Source organism: Gobius niger, assembly GCF_951799975.1.
Source record: "Gobius niger genome assembly, chromosome: 9".
NCBI lineage: Eukaryota > Metazoa > Chordata > Actinopteri > Gobiiformes > Gobiidae > Gobius > Gobius niger.
The window spans coordinates 20,986,088-21,009,283 of record NC_136860.1 but is presented as its reverse complement, the minus strand read 5'-3'; the positions used below and the strand labels follow the sequence as shown (position 1 = coordinate 21,009,283).

The 23,196-nt window shown below is 40.5% G+C and overlaps 2 protein-coding genes across 2 annotated transcripts; one reads left to right on the top strand and one right to left on the bottom strand.

Annotated features, from left to right (window-relative positions):
• The first annotated feature begins 11,974 nt into the window (after nucleotides 1-11,974).
• On the top strand, nucleotides 11,975-19,959 carry dcbld2 (discoidin, CUB and LCCL domain containing 2). The gene is made up of 15 exons (XM_079562475.1): nucleotides 11,975-12,269; nucleotides 13,458-13,682; nucleotides 14,097-14,234; nucleotides 14,888-14,939; nucleotides 15,017-15,089; nucleotides 16,542-16,675; nucleotides 16,775-16,815; nucleotides 16,891-17,088; nucleotides 17,193-17,314; nucleotides 17,814-17,961; nucleotides 18,033-18,161; nucleotides 18,228-18,321; nucleotides 18,396-18,445; nucleotides 18,523-18,657; nucleotides 18,768-19,959. The coding sequence occupies exons 1-15, from the start codon at nucleotides 12,167-12,169 to the stop codon at nucleotides 19,124-19,126; spliced, it is 2,001 nt and encodes a 666-aa protein (XP_079418601.1). The 5' UTR covers nucleotides 11,975-12,166; the 3' UTR covers nucleotides 19,127-19,959.
• Nucleotides 19,960-20,574: 615 nt separating this feature from the next.
• Nucleotides 20,575-23,176, bottom strand: tmem30c (transmembrane protein 30C). The gene is made up of 7 exons (XM_079563286.1): nucleotides 22,423-23,176; nucleotides 22,133-22,249; nucleotides 21,949-22,056; nucleotides 21,750-21,840; nucleotides 21,536-21,682; nucleotides 20,968-21,177; nucleotides 20,575-20,847 (listed from the first exon to the last, which is right to left on the bottom strand). Exons 1-7 carry the CDS (start codon nucleotides 22,615-22,617, stop codon nucleotides 20,660-20,662), a joined length of 1,056 nt encoding a protein of 351 aa, XP_079419412.1. The 5' UTR covers nucleotides 22,618-23,176; the 3' UTR covers nucleotides 20,575-20,659.
• Between the last annotated feature and the right edge of the window lie 20 nt (nucleotides 23,177-23,196).

Below are 23,196 nucleotides of genomic sequence, written 5' to 3'. Positions count from 1 at the left end.
TAGTAGTCCCACTGGGGGTACTTGGGCCTTTACTTCAGATTGTACTCAGGGTCATCTGCAATTTTAGACTTTATTCATTTTAATCAGAGATAATCTCATTTTTATCTAGGCCACATGGTACTTGAAAGGTCCAATATTTTATGGGGTGGTATTTGGTGTGAACGTTTGAGAACTATATACAGCTGTGTGCTCAGAGCGCCACCAATAAATTGGAGGTTTAATGCTAAAATGATCAACATGCGAGTGTTCACTGGAGTAGTCCAATTTACGGTTTGCGTAGAATATTTTTAGACCAAAATAATGTTTTTATTTTTGCGGTACATTAGAACAAGTGTCTCCAACAATAATGTAGACAAGCAAGAAGAAATTACAATTGCTGTGTATTTTGCCTGTTCTGTATCAGTGAATTCAAGTGAAGGAATGGTTTCTGTATGATAGACTTTTGTATGGGGTTTAGGGCGGATTCATAGGTAAAGCATTCATCCCTAAATTAGAATATTACACAGTATTTTCATTGTTAGGACCAATGAGTGTTGAGTGTTAGGGTGACATAATTACTTCATAATCATTACAATTCTCAATGGTGCGTTTTAATAGCAGCATTTCCATGACATAAAAATAATAATGCCTCTGCTTTTCCACGTCAAAGTCGTCATTGCGTTTATGTGTGAGTTCAAGTCAGCATAAAGCTTAATGACAATCAGCCTTTTCACAGTGGCATCCATTTACAGCTGTGAGCTAAAAATAGTCCAATAACACTTTGTGCAGAGGTTTTTATTTGGGCCGTGCTGACAAACTCTTTCCAGGGCAGTTTGACACCTGTCCACAACAACTTACTCAGAGGTGCTCACCTTACACCGCCTGCCGCTGTACTGTGTCTCCATTGTGACTTGGGTAAATTGAATGGTGTTTTCACATTCATGAACAGTACCTTTTTCAGTGTGTGCAGGTTTGCTGAAGGCACGTGCATGACTGTACGTGAGGGGTGTGAGTGCGGCGCAGAAATGGCACCGTGGTGTAACAGGGTGGATGTCCTGTTCCATCTCCAGCAGGTAAGTGTCAGCTTACTCAGCTCATGCTCCTGTCTCAGCATCTGTCACCATGAGGGCTGATGCCAGAATGTTCTCAGGGTCTCTGCATGTTAAAAGATATAATAAACCCTTGGAATAGTTTTATGGACCGTTGCCAATTCCTCACTACGCACCATTGCTGTCTTGTTTTTTGATACACTAATTTACTTTTAGGGCCTATGGTATGTGAAGCTGACTTTTCAGAGTTTATTATCCTGCATATTTTGGCCTCCTTTCTGGCAGACTTGTTCTGAGATTATTCTTAAAGCAACACCGCGGAGGTTTTGATCCAATCATATGATGAATGTGAATTATTTTGGCTGTTCTTTGGGTCATGTACAGTGCTGGACACATCGCTATGCTCTGAGTGAGCTGTCTTCTTCACATATCGCAGTTTCAGGGTTTGGTCGCTACTGAGCACAGTCAAATGAAGAAAGACTCATTTACAACTTTTTTATATTCGGAGGATATTGTATTTATTCCAACGGTCTTATGATCATGGACTTAGTATCTTAAAATATACCTTGTCTTTTTGATTATGACTTTTTCCTACAATTAAGTTTCTTGGGGGGAAAAAAAAGTCCAGGCATTTTTGCAGCTGTGCAGTGGCGCTTGTGGCCTCAAGAGGTGCTAAACCTGAATAGTTACAAGCAATGCCAAGGTGTGAGAAGTAGATTAAGATGCAGAAAAAAAGCTTTAAAATGTATTTTTTAAACTTTCTCTTTACGGGAATGAGTGGCAAAGTCACAATGCAATTAGACAGTTGGAAGTCATTATTAGATATTCTTTTTAGCAACAGGTTAAATATTTTATATGTACCTCAAAAACCAAAACCACAAAGATTTTCATGGCCATGGTCAATGTCTTTGTTAAATGACACAATACAAAGTAGTCATTTATTTCTGATCTTTCCAATTATATTTGATTTAGTACACATTTATACATAATACTATATACATGCCCATCCAAAGTTCTAATGCCTCTCTATTTCTGAAGCCCTTTAAGCTAACATAAAGCAGTGAACCCAGCAGGCCCATGTCCATAGAGACACACACACACTTGGAACTATGGTGTGAAAGGTACACGTCAGCCAAGCTGTAATGAGCTGTGTGCGTTTGCTCTCGTGCTTCAATTCTCCTCTTCTGCCATTAATGAGGCCTCAATGGGCTCTGCAGCAGCCTGCCGACACCTGCTGTGTGCCGCTACATGGAGAGGGACCCACTGTCAAACCTTAGGGGGACATACAAAACCTATTTGACCTCTGCCTTTAGCAGCAATTATATGGGTTTAAATGGCTATGGTCAAAGATGCATGTTAAAACATGCTGCGAATTAGGCTATGTTCACACTGTAAGGAAAAGCTACTCACATTTCTCTTTGGGAACTGGACTCATGATTTAGTCAAGGAAGCAATGCTTAATTGCAGCACTAATTTTGTTTCTAGTTTATACGTTGTAGAGTCTAATCATTATAATTGTATTTTAAATGGAGGTACCATCATTTGTTTGTATCATCTATGATACCACAACAGGATTTGTCCGATTTTGCCACTAGACCCTACATGGTTCTAGTGGCAGAGATTTTCACACATTATTATAACATTCAATGATTAAACAGCTTTACTTGTGTTCCCGTTCAACCACTTTAAAGGAAATAGAAACATGTGTTGGTCTGTTAAAGACTTTATGGGAAAGTCGAGCACAAACTTCCACCAAGTCCTAGCCTAGATTTCTTATATAAATAGCGCTATCACTGCATACTTTGCATACACTCACACAAACATAGAAAAGCAGATTTGTTTTTTTTACAAGTTGGTATATTTACTTTTGGTCCTGAGAAAGTTTAGGATGCATGCACCAATTTATGACACAAGCCAGAGTCAGCGACGTAAATCTGACTGGACATTTGTGTATTCTGTCTGTGTGCCAGTTGAACGCGGCTTTGGTGGCCATACATCTTTCATTATTGAAACTGCATTTATAGTTAGTTAATCAAACATTGATTATTAGAGTGGTGGCTTGGTTTTCTGCGTTCGGATTTGCCTTCACTGTGAATGCTGTCCTCTGTACAATGCCATAGCAGCTGGGCAATACTTGATTCCAGTATTTGCTGATTTCATTTAAGTTACTGTACAGAGACCAGGACTGTCAGCACATCACTGCAGTAACTCGTAAGAATGTCCTGACCGTATGGGACAGTGACTTGTCAGATGACTTTATGACGTCAGAGAGTGTACGTGTCCAGCATTCCTTGCTCAGGTCTTCTTCACCATGAGGCAATCCAGGAATTTACTGTGCAAACAGCAAACATCTATGTCACCTCACACACAGGATGGAGTACCCTGGTGTTTAGACACTCTTCTGTGCATCAAATATCTATCATTTGCCTCTGTCCATTCATTTTCTTCAGTTTTTCCAAACACAGGGGTACAGTACCTGTCTATGCGGTATCAATTCACCCGCCTACTTCAAACAACACATCACTTTCAGTGATTGAAGCTTATTAAGGAGCATCCACAATCTTAGCAATCTTATTAAGGGTTCTCCAGTCTCCAAATATCATTTACTGATTCTGAGAAACTCTAACATTACATTTCCTACGAAGAAAGCTGCGTAGCTGAGGATAGTTGAGGTAGCGCTACAATTTTAACATCCTAAAAAAGAAGAAAAAGCTAACCTAACCTAACTCCGAGTATGGAGTGAATGTACCATTGTCTCATGTAAAGCGCTTTGTGACTATATGTCTGTGAAAGGCGCTATATAAATAAAGATCTTCTTCTTCTTCTTCTAACCTTGAACCATAGCTTAATAAAATGAATTTCCTCTGTATAAACATGAGATGGTGGAACCTCTTGTGACACCTACGTCACTGAATGTGTGAGTGTTTCTCATCCTGAATTAACCAAGCCTCCGGCAATAAATCTCTGACCACTCATCACCAGAGCCTATGATTTATTATTTCAATAATCATAATTACTTATATTATTATTATTTTTAAGTATGAAAATACTTTTGACCTTACGTAGTTATGATACTTATATAGGTCCTGCGACCTGTGTAGTTTCTTTGTTCAAGATCTTTAACAATAAACTCTCAAAATGTGGAATTAGTCTGAGGCCTGTTTGAATCTTGCTTAGTACTATTCTTAATTCTCTGCCGATTGTCCACTATCGCGCTGAAAGGTTTTAACCATCCTTTGTATTTAATGTTTCTAATAACATGTTCGTGAAGACAGACTCTAAGCTGCAAACGGCAGACCCCTCATTCCTCTGCTCCTCACAGTGTACTGCGAGAGCAGGAGCCCATACCTGCACATACACGTACACATGCACACAGTCCTCATGGCTCCTCATGTCACAAAAAATGACTTCTCAACTCCTTGCTCCATCAATAGGCTGCAACAGTCACCAGTGTGACCACAGATGACATCAGCTCTTTCAGAGAAAGAGCATATAGTTTACAGGAGAGTTATACAGTCTGTACGAAAACAAGCACTCAGCCAAATAAAACAATTCATATGACATAAAATAGCAAACAATTCAATAGAATGTCCTTCAGTAAATCACAATGTGCCACTGTGCGGAGAGGACTCCAAATGCAAACCCATCTTTACAATGTTTTTCACTGTTTAACATTAAAATGGGAAACATATTAAACATGAATACCATTACATAGTATTATATGACACATATAATACTATTATATGACACATACAATACTATTATATGACACATATAATACTATTATATGACACATACAATACTATTATATGACACATACAATACTATTATCTGACACATTTTTGTAAAGATCAAACTGCAAGTTCAGAGTAAAGACTTGACAAGAGCAGAAACAGGAGATAGCACTTTTGTCATATAGTAAGACTATTTTGAACAACGGCATGTTTTTTACAATAATATCCTCAACAGTGGGTATGAGGTGTTGCCTGAACAATCGTTGTCACAACATTTTACCTAATTTCTATTACCTTTTGTTGTCCCACCCAAACGTATTTGTCTGGAGACACTTAGTATATATCGCAAACTTGTGTTTTGCATCCATTGCAAACATTTTACATTTTAGAAAATGGGCTGATGCTAGGTTTTGGGTAGTAAAAGTGCTTGTCTTCATGCTGGACATCTGTTATTTTGACGTCGGTGGTCAATTCTGTGGGTGGTAATGTCCAGTCACACCTTCAGCACAATCCAAAGACAGTGTCACACCACTGTACTACTACATTTCCCAATACACCTGCAGCCACAAACTGGCCTCATGGACAGTCGGGAGCGCTCAGCCAAATAACACGGGACATGCAGTCTATTTAGAGTTATGTGTCAGGCAGTGCAGACAAATGAGTAGCAGACATGGGAAGATGGTGCTAAGAGACAAGGCCCGAGACAATCTGCTGGCACACTTTTCCTTAAGAAAGTTTCATAAAATTGTTGTCTGCCACCCTCTTGCCACTGCAACAGTAAGCAGTCTCTGTATACATACAAATGGTGTCTACATTTATTGATGTCTGCCATCCCCCTGCTTTTCAGAGTTCTGCGCCAACTTTGGCAATGTTAAGTGGAAATAAGTTATGAATGACTTTTTTTAATGTAAGGAAGGGAACAAATCTGTTGAGCCTTTGAAAGACAAAACAAAGCAAAGGAGGGAATGCTTAACTGTTGTTCGCTGATGTTGTCAAGGGCAATACTCCCCAACTTACTAAACATTCACATCACATACAGCTCAGGTCCACGTTCGACCACTGACATACAATACTTTGTCCATACATGTTATTGAGGGCCACATGTTTCTGTCTCTGTGAGGGGGTAAGGGATTAGGCCATGAACACAGGTGCTCAGGGCAAAGCATCATGGGTATTCTGCAGTGAGGTGTCAGTATGTGTGGAATGCTCATAGGGGTCACTGTTGACCTGGTACAAACAGATAAATGCAGAGATTGAGCATATGGGGACAAGACAAGTTTGGCTCCTGCAGTTTGTCAGCTCTTGAACGTGCCATAGACTTTAAAACAGTGACAGCTTGGACCTGGGAACATGAGGGGCAGCCATCTTGTTAACACCCTGTGAATGACAACAGTAATTATACACTTTTTGAGTCCTGATCTAAAAACAAAGTGCACATTCACTTCGCCACAGTAATGTTTTTTTTGCTTACAGACGATCCATTATATTTCAGAATGTGACTTTTCGCAGGTTGAATAAATCTGGATGATTATTATGAGTTTTGACAGACATATAAATCATTCCTTTTGAGAATTAAGTCATATTAATGACATACTATTGGCATCATAACTCTAGCCACTTCGTAACAGGGTTTGCAATCACGCTGAAAACTTGATGACACTTCACCATACTTGAAATTAAAAATAAGTATTATAGGTACATACATATACAGGGGAATATTGTGGATTATTTGCTTGGACTTGCTTTAGTTTGCAGGAATCAGGACCAATATATTATGTTGATCAATATTTTCTGTACGTGAAAACTAATGGGCTGTAATGCAATGTAATGCAATGACTGACTGGATCTGACAAGGCATACATACAAATGTCAAATAAGGCTGTATTATTTGATGATAATAATATCAATAAATCATAGTTTCAATAGTTTGGCATTTCACAGGGTGAAAAGGTATGAAGAGCTGGGAGAGACATTCAGCAAATTGCGGGAGGTGGGCTTGAACCCTGAGGACTCAGAGGACAGAACAATGTTTCACCATATGTGCAGCAGCTTTAACCACAAGACTATCGACTGCATAACCTCAGATATTTAAGTTATGAGGTTTTGTAGCAACTAGGCGGATTATTACTAGTACATCAACTCATCCTCCAACCACGAGTCCAGGGCTTGCTTTTGAGTAATAGATAATGAGAAAACGTAAAATGTTCTTCTTTAGTTTACTTTCCCCATGTATCTTTACTGAAACTAATCCATTGAATTCTGCACACAATATTTATTTTCATAAATTTGAACAAAGTTGTCAATAATATGCCTCAGCTGATGTTTTTTTAGTAAACGGACAGAAGAACCTGGTTTCACCCAAATATTTAAAACAGTGCTGATTGAATGGAACCCTAATAATGAATGAAGACTCCTTGTGAGGCCCCTGTGAGTGAGAAAGAAAACACACAGCAGCTGGAGCAGGAATGTGTGCAGAGGCCAAATACATGAGCACGAGAAGGCCCATCAGTGCAGAAATCAAAAACTGCATGACCCAAAAGTGGTGTGCAAACTAACGGGATGAACAAAGACAAGGAGCTAAATGGCATTAGCCTAAATGAGCAGTGGCAGAGTCATCTTTTACTCACACAGCATTCTCTCATTCACAGATCAAATGTGCCCTAATAAACTTAAGGTTAAGGTTAAGTAGTACACACAATTTCGAATGGTAAATCAGGTGAAACATGGCCACAAAAAGCACATGCTATTTTCCTGCTTACACTGGTTATTTATCTCCCGTCTTGATAAATGCCCCCCAAAGCGCGGAGAGTGTAGTGTTTGTGTGTCATTGAACTGGGCCTCTTAGGCATCTCTGTGTAGAAAGGCATAGTGTATCTAACCCCAGTGTTCAAACATGATCGTCAGTTTAAGCTATAAATACTGGGGACAATAAAAGGTCGAAACGCAACCACAAAGTTAAAAAGAGTAGTTCTGTAGAATAGTATTTGGACAAAATGTTTAGAGCTTTATATTTGGCTTAGGCTGTCTGTCTTTTCCTCCAGCCAAAGTGTGGGACTCTTGCCTGAGGAATCATAGCCAGAGTTGCTTGTTTCCTTTTTGTTTGCCTTCCATACACCCGGGGGATGCCGCCAATTATTGTGAAAGTGACAAGTGAAATATTTATTTATTTATTATTTAGGAGTGCAATGTGCTTTGTTCAAAAATAAATTGTAAAATTCTAAAACTCAAACCTACATGCTCCCAACTAAGTGCTTGTACAGTAACAACAGATAGAGCAGATGTCCTTAGGTAAAAGGGGCCTAACTTTGTGCTATTATTCTTTAACTAGAATTTGAACTTCACTAAAAAATCTTTACTAACAAATAAACCAACCAAACAATTGCTTGATTTGTAGGTCCGGTGTGTAAAAGTATTTAATGTGTTATATGTTTATGGGCTGCTGCTTTCATCACCTGTATTGATGAGATTATTTTTGGACTTTGTTTCTAGTGCATACAAAAGCAAATAGATGAACAGCCTTCCATGTGTGCAGTGTGCATGTGTTCCATAAACTGTTCTCTGTTTATAATGGGCTGAAGGAGGATGGACATGTGCAGTTGGTCCCACTGGGGGGTGCTGTGGTAATGACACATGACCAAAGACCAGACCATCCGCTTGTAATTTCTTAACAAATTGCATGGGTTTCCCCCCCACATCTCCCAAACTGTCTAAACCTGGACAGAGGTGATGATGGAAGGAGGATAACACAGAGCTTATAAAGTGGAGTTCTGCACACGTAGAAAGAGTGGACAACATTGTGGATCATTAGGGTTGGACACAGAGCTTCTGTTCTAAAGAAATCAGCTCCACTGGTTATGATAAATGTCATGTTAAAAGATTAGGTCAGGGCAATATTGTTACTCAAAAGTGACAACTGGTCTATAAATCTCAAAATTACATCCACAACGGCAAAGGTTGAAAGTTCGAACTCTATAATAAACAAATAGCAGGCAGCATCAGGTCTTCTATTTGTCATCTACAAGCTACAACTGCCCTTAAGAAAAATGTACATCCCTGTAAATGACAACATATGAAACTACATTTCCATGCAACCCTTCAGATGTACAGTATACTTAAATTATTTACAAAAATACTTTGTCACAATTATTGATGCCACTTTAATAGCTATACCCAGCTATGTGGCCAAGATACTCTAAATCTTCTCCAGTAACATGAGAATCAATATGCAACCATTTGTCAATGCAAAAAGTCTCCTGATCCTTCCTTTTGGATCCATTCTGATTAACTGATTTCATCCAGGGGGAGGACATTGAGTCATTGGATAGCTTCAAGGACCTGGGTGTTCACCTTAACAATAAACCAGTCCCACAACACAAACACAAAGGGCTTAAGTTGGTGAAGGCCTCTGCTCAGGGCATTTTACTAGATAGCCCAGTGAGACAAGAAGAGACTGAACAAGCTGGTCAGGATGGTCAGCTCTGTCCTGGGATGCCCCCTGGACTTTGTGGAGAAGGTGGATAAAAGGAAGAAGTTAGGCAAGCTCACATCCATCATGAACAACACCTTCCACCCACTGCATGGGATGGTAGAGGAGCTGAGCAGCTCATTCAGTGGCAGACTGACTGAGGTACCCTCAGTGGAAGGAGCGCAACTGCAGGTCCTTCATCCACGCTGCTGTCAGACACTGCACTGTGACAGTGAACTTTGACAACGCTGACATTTCGTATTTTATATTCTATTCTAATTTTTATTATTTATATTCTTTTGCTCCTAGATCCCTCTATTTACTTTTACTTGTTTTTTTGCACCCCTGAGTGTTTCTTGAGAGCTGACGTAACAAGTGAATTTCTGAATTTTTCTTATCTTATCTTATCTTATCTTATTTTTTCCAATAGGACTCAGGTAAGGCCAGGGATGAAGACGGCCCGGTCACAATCTTGACCTCGTGAAGAGAAACAGCACCAAAACATTAACCTCACCCTCCCACCCTGACTGTGGTTATGAAATACAGTACTTTTCCACATGGCGGCGTTTTTATTTATCCCCAAACCCACTTCAATTGTTTGTGGCCACAAAAGTTCAATTTCTCTCATACTTACCAGGTGTGCCAGTTTTTTTTATTTTTTATTCCATGAATAGCATATGCTGGAATTTCCCTTGTGCAAATGTGTCATAGCAATACTCTATTGTCATACACAGGGTGTGTATGGAGCGGACAGTAATCCCTGAATGAGTAAATGGCTGGCTTTAGTTTGAACATCACACCCATAGTCAAAGTCAGATCAACTTGTTTTCCCATTAAATAGAAGAGCACACTACTGCATAGGGGCGTATGCAGTATACATACACAATGTAACCTGTAGTGTGCAATTTCTAATAACTGCAAAACTGAACCAATTGTGTTATTTATATTTATATGCAGAGGTGGGTAGTACTGAGTTACATTCACTCAAATACATATTTCTTTGAGTAGTTTTATCATATGGTACTTTTCACTTCTACTTGAGTAAAATTATAATGAAGAATGAATATGAATATCTGTACTCTTACTTTGGTAAAAACAAATATTGTTACTTTTTCCACTGTGAGTAAATATTTAAGCAGCAAATGCTTCATTTTGATCTATAAAATACATCTAGATCGTCTCTCCTTGTTGGTTAAAATTGATTAATTTTTCTGTATTTTCTGCCACTTTCTTGGGAATTGTCTTTGTAAAAATCACGATTTCCACATTATTTTATGTTAATGAATCAGACTTTTTTGCTCAAACATTTACGCAGTACTCAGAGTATACTCAAGTAACATTTCCTCCAAGTATTCTTTTCACTTTTAGCTACTTGAGCAATTGTTTGGGTCATTACTTGTTACTTGAAGGCCTACTTGAGTAAAATTCAAAGTAATGTTACTCTGACTTGAGTAAATATTTTTAGTCCTCTCTTCCCACGTCTGTTTATATGTGGATCTTTAAATAGAATGTCTGATGATTCTTATGGAAATACTCTTTTAATGCATGTTTCACCACATAAAAATCTTCTATCAACATATTACCACGAGAGGGCGTCCTGACACAAATCTTCACCTCATGGAGCGCATTGATCCAGCATCCGCTTAACTTGTATTTAGTTCATTTCAACATAAACTCGAGGCCTTTTTGCGCGTTTAGAATAAATCTACCGATATTAAATATGGTTCAAACATATAAGTAGTTTCCTATCAGGCAGACTACTACAATTTCCTATATGTAGGCCTAATCTACAGAGGCAAGCTACTGTGAGTGCGCTAAAGACTACTCATAAACTGAACTGTCGTTGTCCAGTATAATATTGAGAATTGTAAAGTTCTGGCGGTGATTTGGCATCTGGCCGATTGACTGCACAATGTTGCCCTCTAGTGTAAGATCAAACAAACATGCTACGGAGATGCAACTGAACTGAATGAAAGAAAGTGAAATGCTAAAAAGTATTTGTTAGTAATGGCTTGTTATAGGTGACTTGTAAAATAATAACCACTTTGCCCAGTGGCCTGTCAGTTTTTTTTTTTTTTTTTGCAGTGTGAAGTTATTATACTCTGCAATCCACAGAGTTTTGGGCAGTGTTAATTTCGTCGACTAAAATATTTAGTCTTAATTTTAGTCAAAGTGATATTTTTGACGACTAAAATTAGACTAAAACTAAATTAAAAGTTTTTCATGAGACTAAAACTATGACTAAAATGTCCAGATATTTTAGTCGACTAAAATAAGACTAAATAAAAATGAAAAGGAGAGACTAAAATCACCCAAACTTCTATTGACCGTCTGAAAGAGCCTCAGATCATGTAAATTCTCTGCCAAAGGATCAGCTCTGAGCTTTGTTCATGTGGAGAAGCTCGATGAAGCAGAAGAGCTTTATTAAATATGATTATAATACATATTATAAAAGCAAAGCCGACTAAATTAATCTTAAATTTAGTCGACTAAATTGACATGCAATTTTAGTCGACTAAAACTAGACTTGAAAAGATTGTTTTGACTAAATCTCGACTAAAATTAAATTACATTTTAGTCAAAAGACTAAGACTAAAACTAAATTAAAATATGTTGTCAAAATTAACACTGGTTTTGGGTGGCCTGCTTCTTTATTATCCCGCAACTTTAATCTACCTATTCTGTGGGTGAAGGCCTACACACTGGATCAAGGGGAGGGGCTAGATAGAGGAAGTAGCTCTGGAGATGTGTGCTCACTTACCTCCATAGTGAGTGTTGCAAACCACTGGGTTAAGGGAAAGGCACACAAAAAAAAGCTTCGGGGCGGCCGTGTGGATTTACTCTCGAGTCGCTGCTGTGCTATTCTTTCCAGTTTGCTACAAGTTGGAGTCGTGCAGCCGGCGAGAAGCGAGCAGTATGCATTCAGACTGCAGGCTGCTATGGGCAGAGCGGTAATGGTGGGCAGGGGACCGACTCGGGCTGGGGGTCTCGTCCTGTCGATTCTCATCATCCTCACCACGGAGGGCTGTCGGGCGCAGAAAGGTTGGTGCCTCCGCTGTGTCTTTGGCAGCTCTCTAAACCACCGGGACACGGGGCTGTGGTGGCAAAGTGTGAACAGAGTTGTTAAAAGGCCAGCAGTACAGGGTGTTATTATCACGGTACACCTCGCTGACATGGCTGCGTGATTGTACGTGGAGTTTAGGTTACACCGCTGCGTCTTGGTGAAGCTAAAGCAGACCAACCGGTTTTGCGAAACTGAGATTGTTGACGAATTACTCTCTAGTGATTTTCTCTTTGTTTATTTAGTTCCCCTGTATGTATTATTTTGCACACAACAGTAAGATTGCTGTTGTGCCTTTTAATTCCTGCCCCTTATTTTATGGTTTGTGTACAACAAGCCACAACATGTTGGGCTTTACACGCAGGGCCCTTTTTTCTCGCCACAGATCAGCCTCACTGTGGTTTACTTGCTTTTCTTGAATCATATACTGGCTTTAGTCTTGAGAGTCTGGATTACACTTCCTAAAATCGCCAATAGTCTTAAATTTAAGATCATGAAGGCAGCCAATCTCAGGTGGGCTTGGTGGGGGTGGGGTACTGGGGGTATGAGTAACCAGAGTAAACACGTGGGGCGCACTTTGTCAATGCCTGGCTGTTGCACATTCCCTGCTAAAGCTTCCTCAATGTTTGATAACACCAGTCAGTTGTTTCCACTGGTTTAACCTTTAGTCCAGAGGTTGTGTGGAGGATGGCTCTTCCTGAACGCCAAACAATTGTCAGAGGAGTGAGAGAGAGCAGTTTTTGTCCTGTTCTTCTGGATCATGTCCACAGAGGAGCTCTTACATAACGCAGACTCACAAAACATCTACTCTAACACCATGAAGCATGACTGTGTTATCTGCTAAGCCCAGGCCCAAGCCATCTGCCTTTAAAGCTGAAGTACCTAACAACAGATACGTAGGAGTTTAATCATGGGAAACTGACATATGAATGATTATCTTTCAGTGATTAATTTCTATCACAAGGTAGCTGATAGTAACTGCTGGGACGACAGTTACTCGCACACAGATATTAAAAGCTGATGCCTTTCTTGACAACACTTTGATCTGACCAGTTTTGGGACTGTAACAAACATATAATTGTGGTGCCCAGTGGCTGAATAGAGCCCATTGTTATTTTTATTTTAAGAAATCTATAAGATGACTTTCTTTTGTATTTTTTCTTGTCCAGGTGATGGCTGTGGTCCCAGCTTGCTTGGCCCCACCAGCGGTACACTGTCCTCTCTGGAATACCCCAGGACATACCCCAATAACACAGTGTGTGAGTGGGAGATTACTGTGCCTCGTGGTAACAGGATCCACTTCAGATTCGCTGAACTGGACATAGAGGACAGTGACTGTCAGGTCAACTACCTCCGCCTTTACAATGGGATCGGGCTGAACAGGAGTGAGATAGGTAAGACTGTTTCTGAGAAAGCTGGTATTTCTTACTTGTGTTGCACCATTATTGTACTGTTAATTCATACAGTTTGCATTTAGTTAACAATCTTATAAAACAGTTATTGATCTACAGAATTGACATGTGACGTGTGGGGAACTAATGACGTTTAGTGTTACTACATTTACTATTCCAAGATCACGAAAAGGCGGTCATTCTTTTGTGACTCACCTTGTTATCTGTTGCATATAGAATATTTGTATGTGCTGTGTACACTGCACTATGTTGGTAATACCATACCATAATCTATAAATCCATTACACTACAGGACTGTCCGTTCAGAGCATCCTCTGATTCTTGTTATTTATTGGTAAACGCCTGTTAAATCTACCTTGATGATATATAAAATTATGTGTCTCTCTTGGGTTCTAGTGAAGTACTGTGGTTTGGGCCTAAAGTTTGAAGAACTGATTGAGTCCAGTGGTCACCAGGTCACAGTCCAGTTCATGAGCGGGACCCATCACAGAGGGCGAGGGGTCTACCTGTCCTACTCAGTGACACAACACAAAGGTAACTGTTTGGGTTCACAAACTTCCTGCAAATCCATTTTATGCAGACACGTTGTTGAGTCTCCTCTCATGATGGCACGGTGGCTGAGCGGTTAGCGCTCTTGCCTCACGGCAAAAACATACTGGGTTTGATTCGCTGGCCTGTCTGTGTGGCGTTTGCATGTTCTCCCTGTGTCTGGATGTGTTTCCTCCGGGTGCTCCGGTTTCCCCATCAACCAAAAACAAAACAGTCAAAAAACAGTCAATCCTCCAGCCAGGTGATTCTGACCATTAGCCTGGCTTCATATCTGGAGATAGGTCTCCGGGCGCTGCACTGCTGTCGCCCACTGCTCCTGCAGCATCGAAGGATGGGTCAAATGCAAATTTCCCCACAGGGACAATAAAGTACTTATACCTCACTCAGCTAATAGAAATGTGATATTTAGGTCAGTATATTGGCAAAAGTACATGCAATTGACAGAACTGCCCTCCATCAGATATCGAAAGCTTAAGCTAAACTTGATGGTGTTCTTGAACTGCATTTTCCTTCTGTTCTGTACGGCATTTCTTCATTTTGCATGTTTCCCTCCAACCTTTCTCTTACCTACATCCAGTTTTGATTTAGTGTTGATGCGCCTCAAAACAAGTCCTGACACTGCTGGTTTGCCTCTGCAGATCTAATCACCTGTTTGAACAAAGGAGCTGATTTCCCTGAGGCTGAGTTCAGGTAAATAGTGTTGCCTTTGTGTTTGCCTCTGTCACGTTGAGCTGAGACTTGACGTTCATTGTGTCTGTGTGTAATAGCAAATACTGTCCGGCGGGCTGCTTAACATCTAAAGAGGACATTTCGGGAACAACACCAAATGGATACAGAGAAGTGAGTATCTTGTCTATGTGTGCGTTCCTCATCTGTCTATCTTTTTTTTAATAAACAAATACAGTCCTTATACAAGCTAAATTCCATATAATTTCAAACCTGTGAGATACTTCTTCAAACCACAAGGGGTTGGTAAAGTGAAAAAAAGTTGGAATGTGCAGATTCCATACAAAAAAGACTAGCTGCTTGATGGACAGAATAGTAGATGCTGTCTTGTGAGTCTAATTCCCTTTCGAATCAAACTATTTGCATGTCTTCAATTAAAATGCTGCCTTTTGTTTTGTGTGAACACAGCCCTCTGCTTAGATGACCTCAGAAACGCCTCCGCTGTGAGTTAGCTCATTGCTGCTGAGTCTCTTATTGATGACCTCATTGCTCAGAACTTGGTGTTGTGGATAGAGAGAGGCAGAGGTGGCTGATGGGAGGAGAGGGAGGGGTGGCGGGACCGGCCCGAGCTGCCCCTCAGGAACAGAGGAGGGGCAAGGTCAGGGGGTGAATGTGAGGTGAGATAATAATTTGGCTGAAAATAATGTGCAACAAATCCAGTCCAGCTGCAAGAGGGCGCAGGAGTGAGCGACGTGCGGAGAAAAACAGTCAAAAAGTCAGTAATTGCAAGTAACTGTTGTAATACTGGGATGCATAGATTTTATTATCCTTTTACAACAAATAATTCAAAATTAATTTGGTGGATATCCTTAAAGTGTTTGACCGTTAGAATAATATTTTTAAGCTCTCAGTGTTGGTAAATGTGAATTTGCCTCCCTGTGTTCACGTTCTGTAGCCTCATGTTAAGTGCGACACAGTGGTTTTAGCGCACTAAGCACTGTTTGTGTTCGTGGTTTGGAACAGTGCTTTTCAGGATGTGGCGTGTGTTCTTTGGGAGTTTAAGAGTCATGGGGCAAGTGTTGACTCAGAGTGGCAGCTCTGACTGCTGCACGTGTCCAGCCTGAGAGGGGAATACATCGATTCATGCTCGTCACTCTGTGGGTCACCGTCATTTTCCCACAATTGTCAGCTGTGAATTCCAGCGGGCCTTTTCCAGTAATAAAATTCCACCTCCCGCCAGCAGCTGCTTGTGAGAAAGGCTTGTAGCCAGAGCAGAGCCAGGTTTGGTTTCGTTGCTGCATGATGAGGCAGCAGGTTCAGATAGGCGGGTAGCCTGAGGTGAATCATTATCAGTGCAGCTTTTTATTTTTTTCTGAGAAGTAGCAGCACAGTGATTCACCCACTATTATCAGTGTGCTTTCTGTGATCACAGTTAATTGAATGTTCCTTCTCTCTTCACATCATGGTGCATCTATGGCTATTTAGGAGGTCCATGCTACATCACACTTGGGGACTCCAGTTATATTTTAAGAAAATTAAGTTGTCTTTATTGTGAGACTTCTTTATCTGTCATGTTGTGATAGCTGTTGTAATATTGTTATTTTCCCTTCCTGTGTCGTTCTACAGACGTCACCCTTGTGCGTGGCAGCCATCCATGCAGGAGTGGTGTCCAATGCCGTGGGAGGACAGATCCAAGTGGTCAGCAGCAAGGGCATCCCTCGTTATGATGGCACACTGGCAAATAATGTCACTTCCACTGGGTAAAACGTTTCTTCTTTGCAGCCTAAGATAATTTGTTGTTTGTTCTAACGAGACATCTGTTTATGGTCTGTTTATTTTATTTTCCCAACTCTTTGTAGAGGCACTTTATCAAACAGCCTTTTCACCTTCAGAACTAGTGGTATGTTGATTCACATTTAGCTGCTGCATATGTGAAAGTTTTGGCATCACTAACTTTTGTCCTAAACTCTGGCAGGCTGCTATGGGACCTTAGGTTTGGAGTCAGGTAGTGTTGCGGACAGCCAGCTTAATGCCTCTTCTGTGTGGGAGTGGAAGGGCATGTGGCCTCCAACAGGAGCACGGCTCAAAAAGCCAGGCCGACCCTGGGCACCTTCCCATAGTGACCAGAAGCAGTTTCTTCAGATCGATCTCAAGAGGGAGAAGAGCATCACAGGTACACTAGCTTTTCATATTATCAATATACAGTAGTAACATTTGTAGTTATTTTTTATTATTTTGTTTCTATTGTAATAAGCATTGTGCACCATGTCATTGCAGGCATAATTACAACTGGCTCCAGCATGAGAGAGTACCAATACTACGTGTCAGCATACCAGGTTCTCTACAGTTACAATGGCCATGATTGGTACAGCTATAGAGAAGCCAATTCTACAGACAAGGTCAATACAATCAGAAAATCACTCAATACATGCTACTCACTGCAACGTGTCAACATTTGTTGGGTCTCAAATTTGTGCAAATTGACAGATCATCAGTGTTGATGTCATACAGAGAAATATTGGAAATGTTTCCATAGCTGCTGGTATTGACTGAGGGATGCTAATAGCCGGAAATGTGGGAAGTTGGAGGGCTGAGTTAAGTGCTGTGGTAGACAATTCAGGGCTCTTGGGCATTAATAATGAATGAATATGAATTAACTGGAAAGGGTTGTCTGTTGCTGTGTGTAGTTTAGTAGTTATTTGTGTGGAAAAGCAGATGTAGTTTTGATGCAACACACAGACTTCTTTCAACAACTGGTGTGATGATTTAATGACTTAAAACAAAATTAGAAATCACTGTTATAGAGTGCACTCTTATTGTTTTGAATGTTATATAAGAAACATTTTTATGATCAGATCAGATCAACCTACATAAATTCTACTTGTTTATAACTTGTAGGTTTTTCAAGGCAACATCAATTACAGAGACGAGGTGAGGAACAACTTCATCCCTCCAATAGAGGCCAGATTTATAAGGGTAAATCCTTTATTGTGGCACCAAAAAATTGCCTTAAAGTTGGAGCTGTTCGGCTGCCAAATTCCCACAGGTAAATGAAATTACAAGGTCATTGTGCTACATTTGTACGAAACCCTACTCATTGTTTATATTTGTTCACAGTGAGGGCAGGTCCAAGAAGCTTTGCTCCATTATATCCAACTCCCCGGTCCAAACGACCACCACAACTGGGACAAACTACGCCTACACCAGATATTAGAAACACCACTATGCCACCACACACCGGGAATGGTCTGTATTTTATCATTTTTTCCTGTCTTTGTACATCAGCCTTTTCTCATTTGTCTGTGGCTTTAGGTGTGGCCCTTGTCGCAGTTCTGGTTCCTGTGCTCTTCATGATTCTCACTGCTCTCATTTCGACAGTAGTTTGTGCTTGTCACTGCAGAAATAGGTAATGTGATCAAAGAACCTCCTCAAAAACGACCGGACCATATGCATTACCGTAACTCATAATGTTCTCCACAGAAAAACAAGTACTGAAGGCACATATGATCTCCCTCATTGGGACCGCACAGGTATCAGATCGTGATTACTAACTTGGCATGTTTTTGTTTTGTCCATTTTCCTAAATTGATATCCAAATATGCAACAGATTGGTGGAAAAGCATGAAACAGCTGCTGCCATCAAAGATGGTGGACACAGATGAGACGGTTCGGTACAGCAGCAGTGAGGTCGGCCGGTTAACAGGGAGAGGAGCAGTCCCAAGTCTACATGCAGAACCAGCAGGTAATGTGCACTCTATAGATCAGTGTATTGTGAATTATGATCATTGAGAGTTATTTTAATCAGTGCAATCCTGCAACGTGGGTTTATTTGTTCATTTTTCTGCTTTGCAGAATATGCTCAGCCACTGGTCAGTGGAGTTGCAACGTTGGGTGCACGTTCCACGTTTAAACCGGATGAAGGGCCAGATCCAGGGTACGCTGATACAGACCTGTATGATGCCCCCATTTCCCACCCCTATGCTGAACCACTGCCTGCCTCTGGGGCAGAGTATGCCACTCCTATAGTTGTTGACATGAGCCAGCCCACAGCAGTCTGTAGCTTTGTGGGACCCCCTTCCATGCTCACGAAGCCTGACACAGGCCAACTGGGCAGGTCGGCTTACGATACACCTAAGAATGTCACTGGACAGGTCACACCTACAGAGGATCTGACCTATCAGGTACCTCACAATAGCACTCAGAAGAGCTGAAGAGGAATGAGTCGAGATGCACATAATCTTTCGTTGCTCCCCACTGCCAGCTCAACACTACGGACTGAAATGAGCTGTAGACGAGGAGGCAGCAAGCCCAGGGAGCCTGTGCTGGAGTCTTGAATGAACTACCTTAGGATTCACCTGGAGATGTCTGTATTGCTTTAAAGAATAAGCATGGCTACAGTCTGCTTGTGAAGTGCCATTGCAGTCCTATCACTGAAACACAGATGAATGTGCCTACGCCAGGTTTGAGAGTAATGTGAGAGATGAATGAGAGACTACTACATGTCCTGTGATTTTTACCTGTTTTTAAACTGTGAGATTCTGTTTTGTTACATTTTGTAAACCAGGTCCAACCCTCCACATTTGAGTCTCTTTTCAAAAGGTACGGTTTCTGTCACTTTGTCCAAAAGCATAACTTGAAAGTGTGTATAATACCAAATACTCAAAAAATCCATACAATTACTTAATTTATTTTTTCCACATCCTGCTGATTTGAAAACAGATGAAAGATTGCACTGTGATTTAGGGAATAAATGTGTGACCAAATTGTTTCAGATAACCGTAAACCAGTTCATTAAATGTTTAAGACCAAATGTTGCCTTTTACAGAGCCAACTTATCAAATTAGTCTTAATATAGTAAAACGCAGCAACACCGTATGCATTCAAAAGGTACAGAGAATGAGATGGGTTTTGTAGTCGGGCAGCCAGTAGAACTTGCCAAATGCCTTTATGCTGACTCTGCATTAGTCCTGGACTCTGTTTTGTTGAAACTCATGTGTTCTCTAATAGGGCTGCATAATATATCCTCTAATTGTTGTCTGAATAAGTAATGCAATATCCATATCATAAAATCATTGAGATTTAGACTGCAAAAAATGTGTAAAAGTTCAGTTGTGTCCTAAGTTCCATTTCATATTTTCTGTTTTGATTCAGTATATGGCGAAAGACAAATCGCTTACTTTTGTTCCATTCAATTTAAAGACATATTGAAATAGTCTCATAAATAAGGCTTCTCTAATATAGCAATTTTGTCTCCTATTGTGCAGTCCTATTTTCTAGTTTTCTTGGGGTTGACTGGGTTGTCTTCCTAACATGGATCATCACTGTTGTGTTCATCGGCTGGTTGTAGGATTCGCTGCTGCATTCCTTCCTGTATTCTTCATGACTGAACACTAGTATGGAGCGTAATACTTTTAGCTCTGCAACATCCATTAATACATGCTGAACAATCAAAGCAATCTTTCTTAAGTGCAGGTGTCACTATGGACTTATTTTTCACACTGATTGTAAATAGTGAAATAAAAAATAGAGTTTAATCAAAATCTTTGGTTTGTGTCTTAAATAAAACACTTCACAGCCAACATAGAATCAAGAAGATTGAGAGAAGTTTTACAGCTTTCTCCACATTTACATTCATACAGTCTTTAATTTATCTGTCCTCATTGAAAACCAGCTTCCTCGTGTAAATCGTCCACTACTGCATTTAATTCAAAATCAGTGCATCTTCTGTCAAAAACATGGAGTCTTCACTCTTCCATGTTTTTTCCATCTTTTCCAAACTTCCACCAGACCACAGTCAAGACTATGGCCAGAAGTAGTATGAAGCTGCTTGTCACTAGGTACGCAATGGGCAGAAAGTGGTTCTGACCCCCAAACCAAGTCAGTGTAGTCAACACCACTACCTTTCGTCCTCGAAAATGCTGCACAGGGAAGTCTAGAGTGGCAGGGGTCAAGGATAGAAACATTGCTTTAAATACAGTAGTACTCGTTATGGGTCCAAGTTCAACAATGCATACAATGGGAGTCTAAGAAACCTGTTTGTGTGAAAGGATACTGTAGTTAATGTCAATGGTGTAATTCCCTGCTGGTAATCCTTCTTCAAAAGGCTTTAGTCTATTCAGGATCCCATAGAGCTTCTTGAAGTTCGGGAAAGCTGCCTCTCTCATCCACACAATTAAGTCCTCATTGATGAAGCCATTATTGTTTGGATCCAGCGGGTCAAGGTTATACACCGTGTTATGCCAGTACAGAGGCTTCACAGTGCCTGGAAAGCAGACAAGGCTGACAGGATCACACACAGTAGCACTGAGAAAACAGTGGGAGTTTTTGCTGGGAAATGTATAGTGGAGGGTTTGAAGATTTTCTTAGAAGAAACAGGATCCATATCATACTGTATGCACTATTCTATATGGACCTTTATAAGTGTGTGTACTAAATAAATAAATAATTAATATTTAGAAAGAGTATATCAAAAGGCACAGTGCCACTGATTTGGGACAAGGCCAGAGAACAACTGAGAGGAAATGGTTTGGGGAAGTAGAAGAGAGAGAGTGACTACACTGGTTAAAAGATGGTGTGAAGGTTAGAGCTACCAGAAAGCCATTTGAAGAGCAGCTAAATACCGTTAAATACTTCAGGCAGTGTCAAGTTGCCCATCTGTGGATTTCTGTACTTGACATTTTTGTCTGTGTACCAGGTGATCCCTTGTCGCAGGAGATGGACCTCGTGTTTTACACCACTTGAATTGTGGTATGAAAGATCGAAACTGTCTGCAGAGAAACATTGTTAGGAGAATGTTTACAGAAATGGACGAATCGAATTAGAACTTGGATTTACCATTGAACTTGCTGTTGGCCACAGCTCCACAAGGTGCAAAGGGGACTCCTTTTGGATCTTTGTCGAATGGTTTACAGTATGAACTGGGGTTCTAGGTAGTGTATTAAAAAAAAATGTTTATTTGACATTTTCACTTTCAATGTTATAACAATTCTGTATCAACGTGAGTGTTAGTGAAATTCTAGGTTGTTAACCGTACCTTTAGATTAGCCTGTCTCCCAACCATCTGACCGTCATCTCTGGAGTCCATGTATCGCCTCAGGTTCTGGTGGAAGTTTTTGAGGCCATAGTAAAAGAAAACATCGCCCTGGACAAGAGAGATTAGTAAAACACTAATAAAGCCTCACCTTAACCCTGTAACATTACTGCATTAAAATAATTACCTTGAAAGCCTGTTCAAGGGAAAAAACTACTCTACAACTGCAAGGCTCTTCTGCAAGGCTCACATTTTTTCGTTTTGCAAAACATTTATCACATGTTCCAGCTTCAGTGTAGTCCATCTACAAGAGAAAAAGAGCTTTTGTGTTAATAAAAAGAACAAATAATAAAAATAGACAAGGGCATTCCTTTTAGTACATCACTGCTTTTATCTCACTTCCTTATCTAGTCTTTTCAATAATACGCCTTACAAACTTAGCATTTTCTTGTTTTTGGCTGTAAATTCAAGACTAACCTTCATTTCCTGAGTGCTCTGTACCGTCAGCAGGAGCCACACTCCCAGTAACATGCATACTATTGCCATGATGTAAAAGAAAGGCAGCACCGTGTTAGCCGTTAGCATTGGGGACCAGGCAGGGAGTCTCTGCTGTTTGAAGGCAGAGTTGTCCGGCCTCCGAGCCAGTGGGCCAGACTTGATCACTTTCCCCATTTTACAGCTCTATTCGAGGTGCAGCAGAGGAGCAAACGAACTGAACTCACGCAACAAAAACGGTCTTATGTCGTCTTCCTGTTTTAGATTTTGCAATATCTCTAACACACAGACACACAGACACACACAGCCCTGCCTGCCAAGAGACTTTCCCAGCAGGCCTTGCTGGGTGGGACAGTTGAGGCCTGTTACTTATTAACTACAATGTTGCACTCATTATCTTGCTCTTTTGCCGTTTCTCTGTGTCTTCTATGATCTTGATAGTCGGGAGGCTCTGTCCAAAAATGTAGTATTTTGAGGTTGGATCAGATGAAGTCTTGTTAGTATTTTTCCTTAAACAGATGCTAACTTGCTTTGCTTTGGATGCCCCTCTTGATGAGTTTGACAATAGCTTATCGACGGGATGTTTTGCTAAGTGAAACTTCCTGGTGCTGAGCGAGTAAACTTATGACCTCACGCCGTCAGAGAGAAACCACTTCCCAAGTTCAGAATCAACTCATAGATGTAGCTTTCTCTCAAGCCAGTTTATTGAACCTAGAACTTTGGCCTCCAAGAGCCGACAGAAATGTGACACAATTA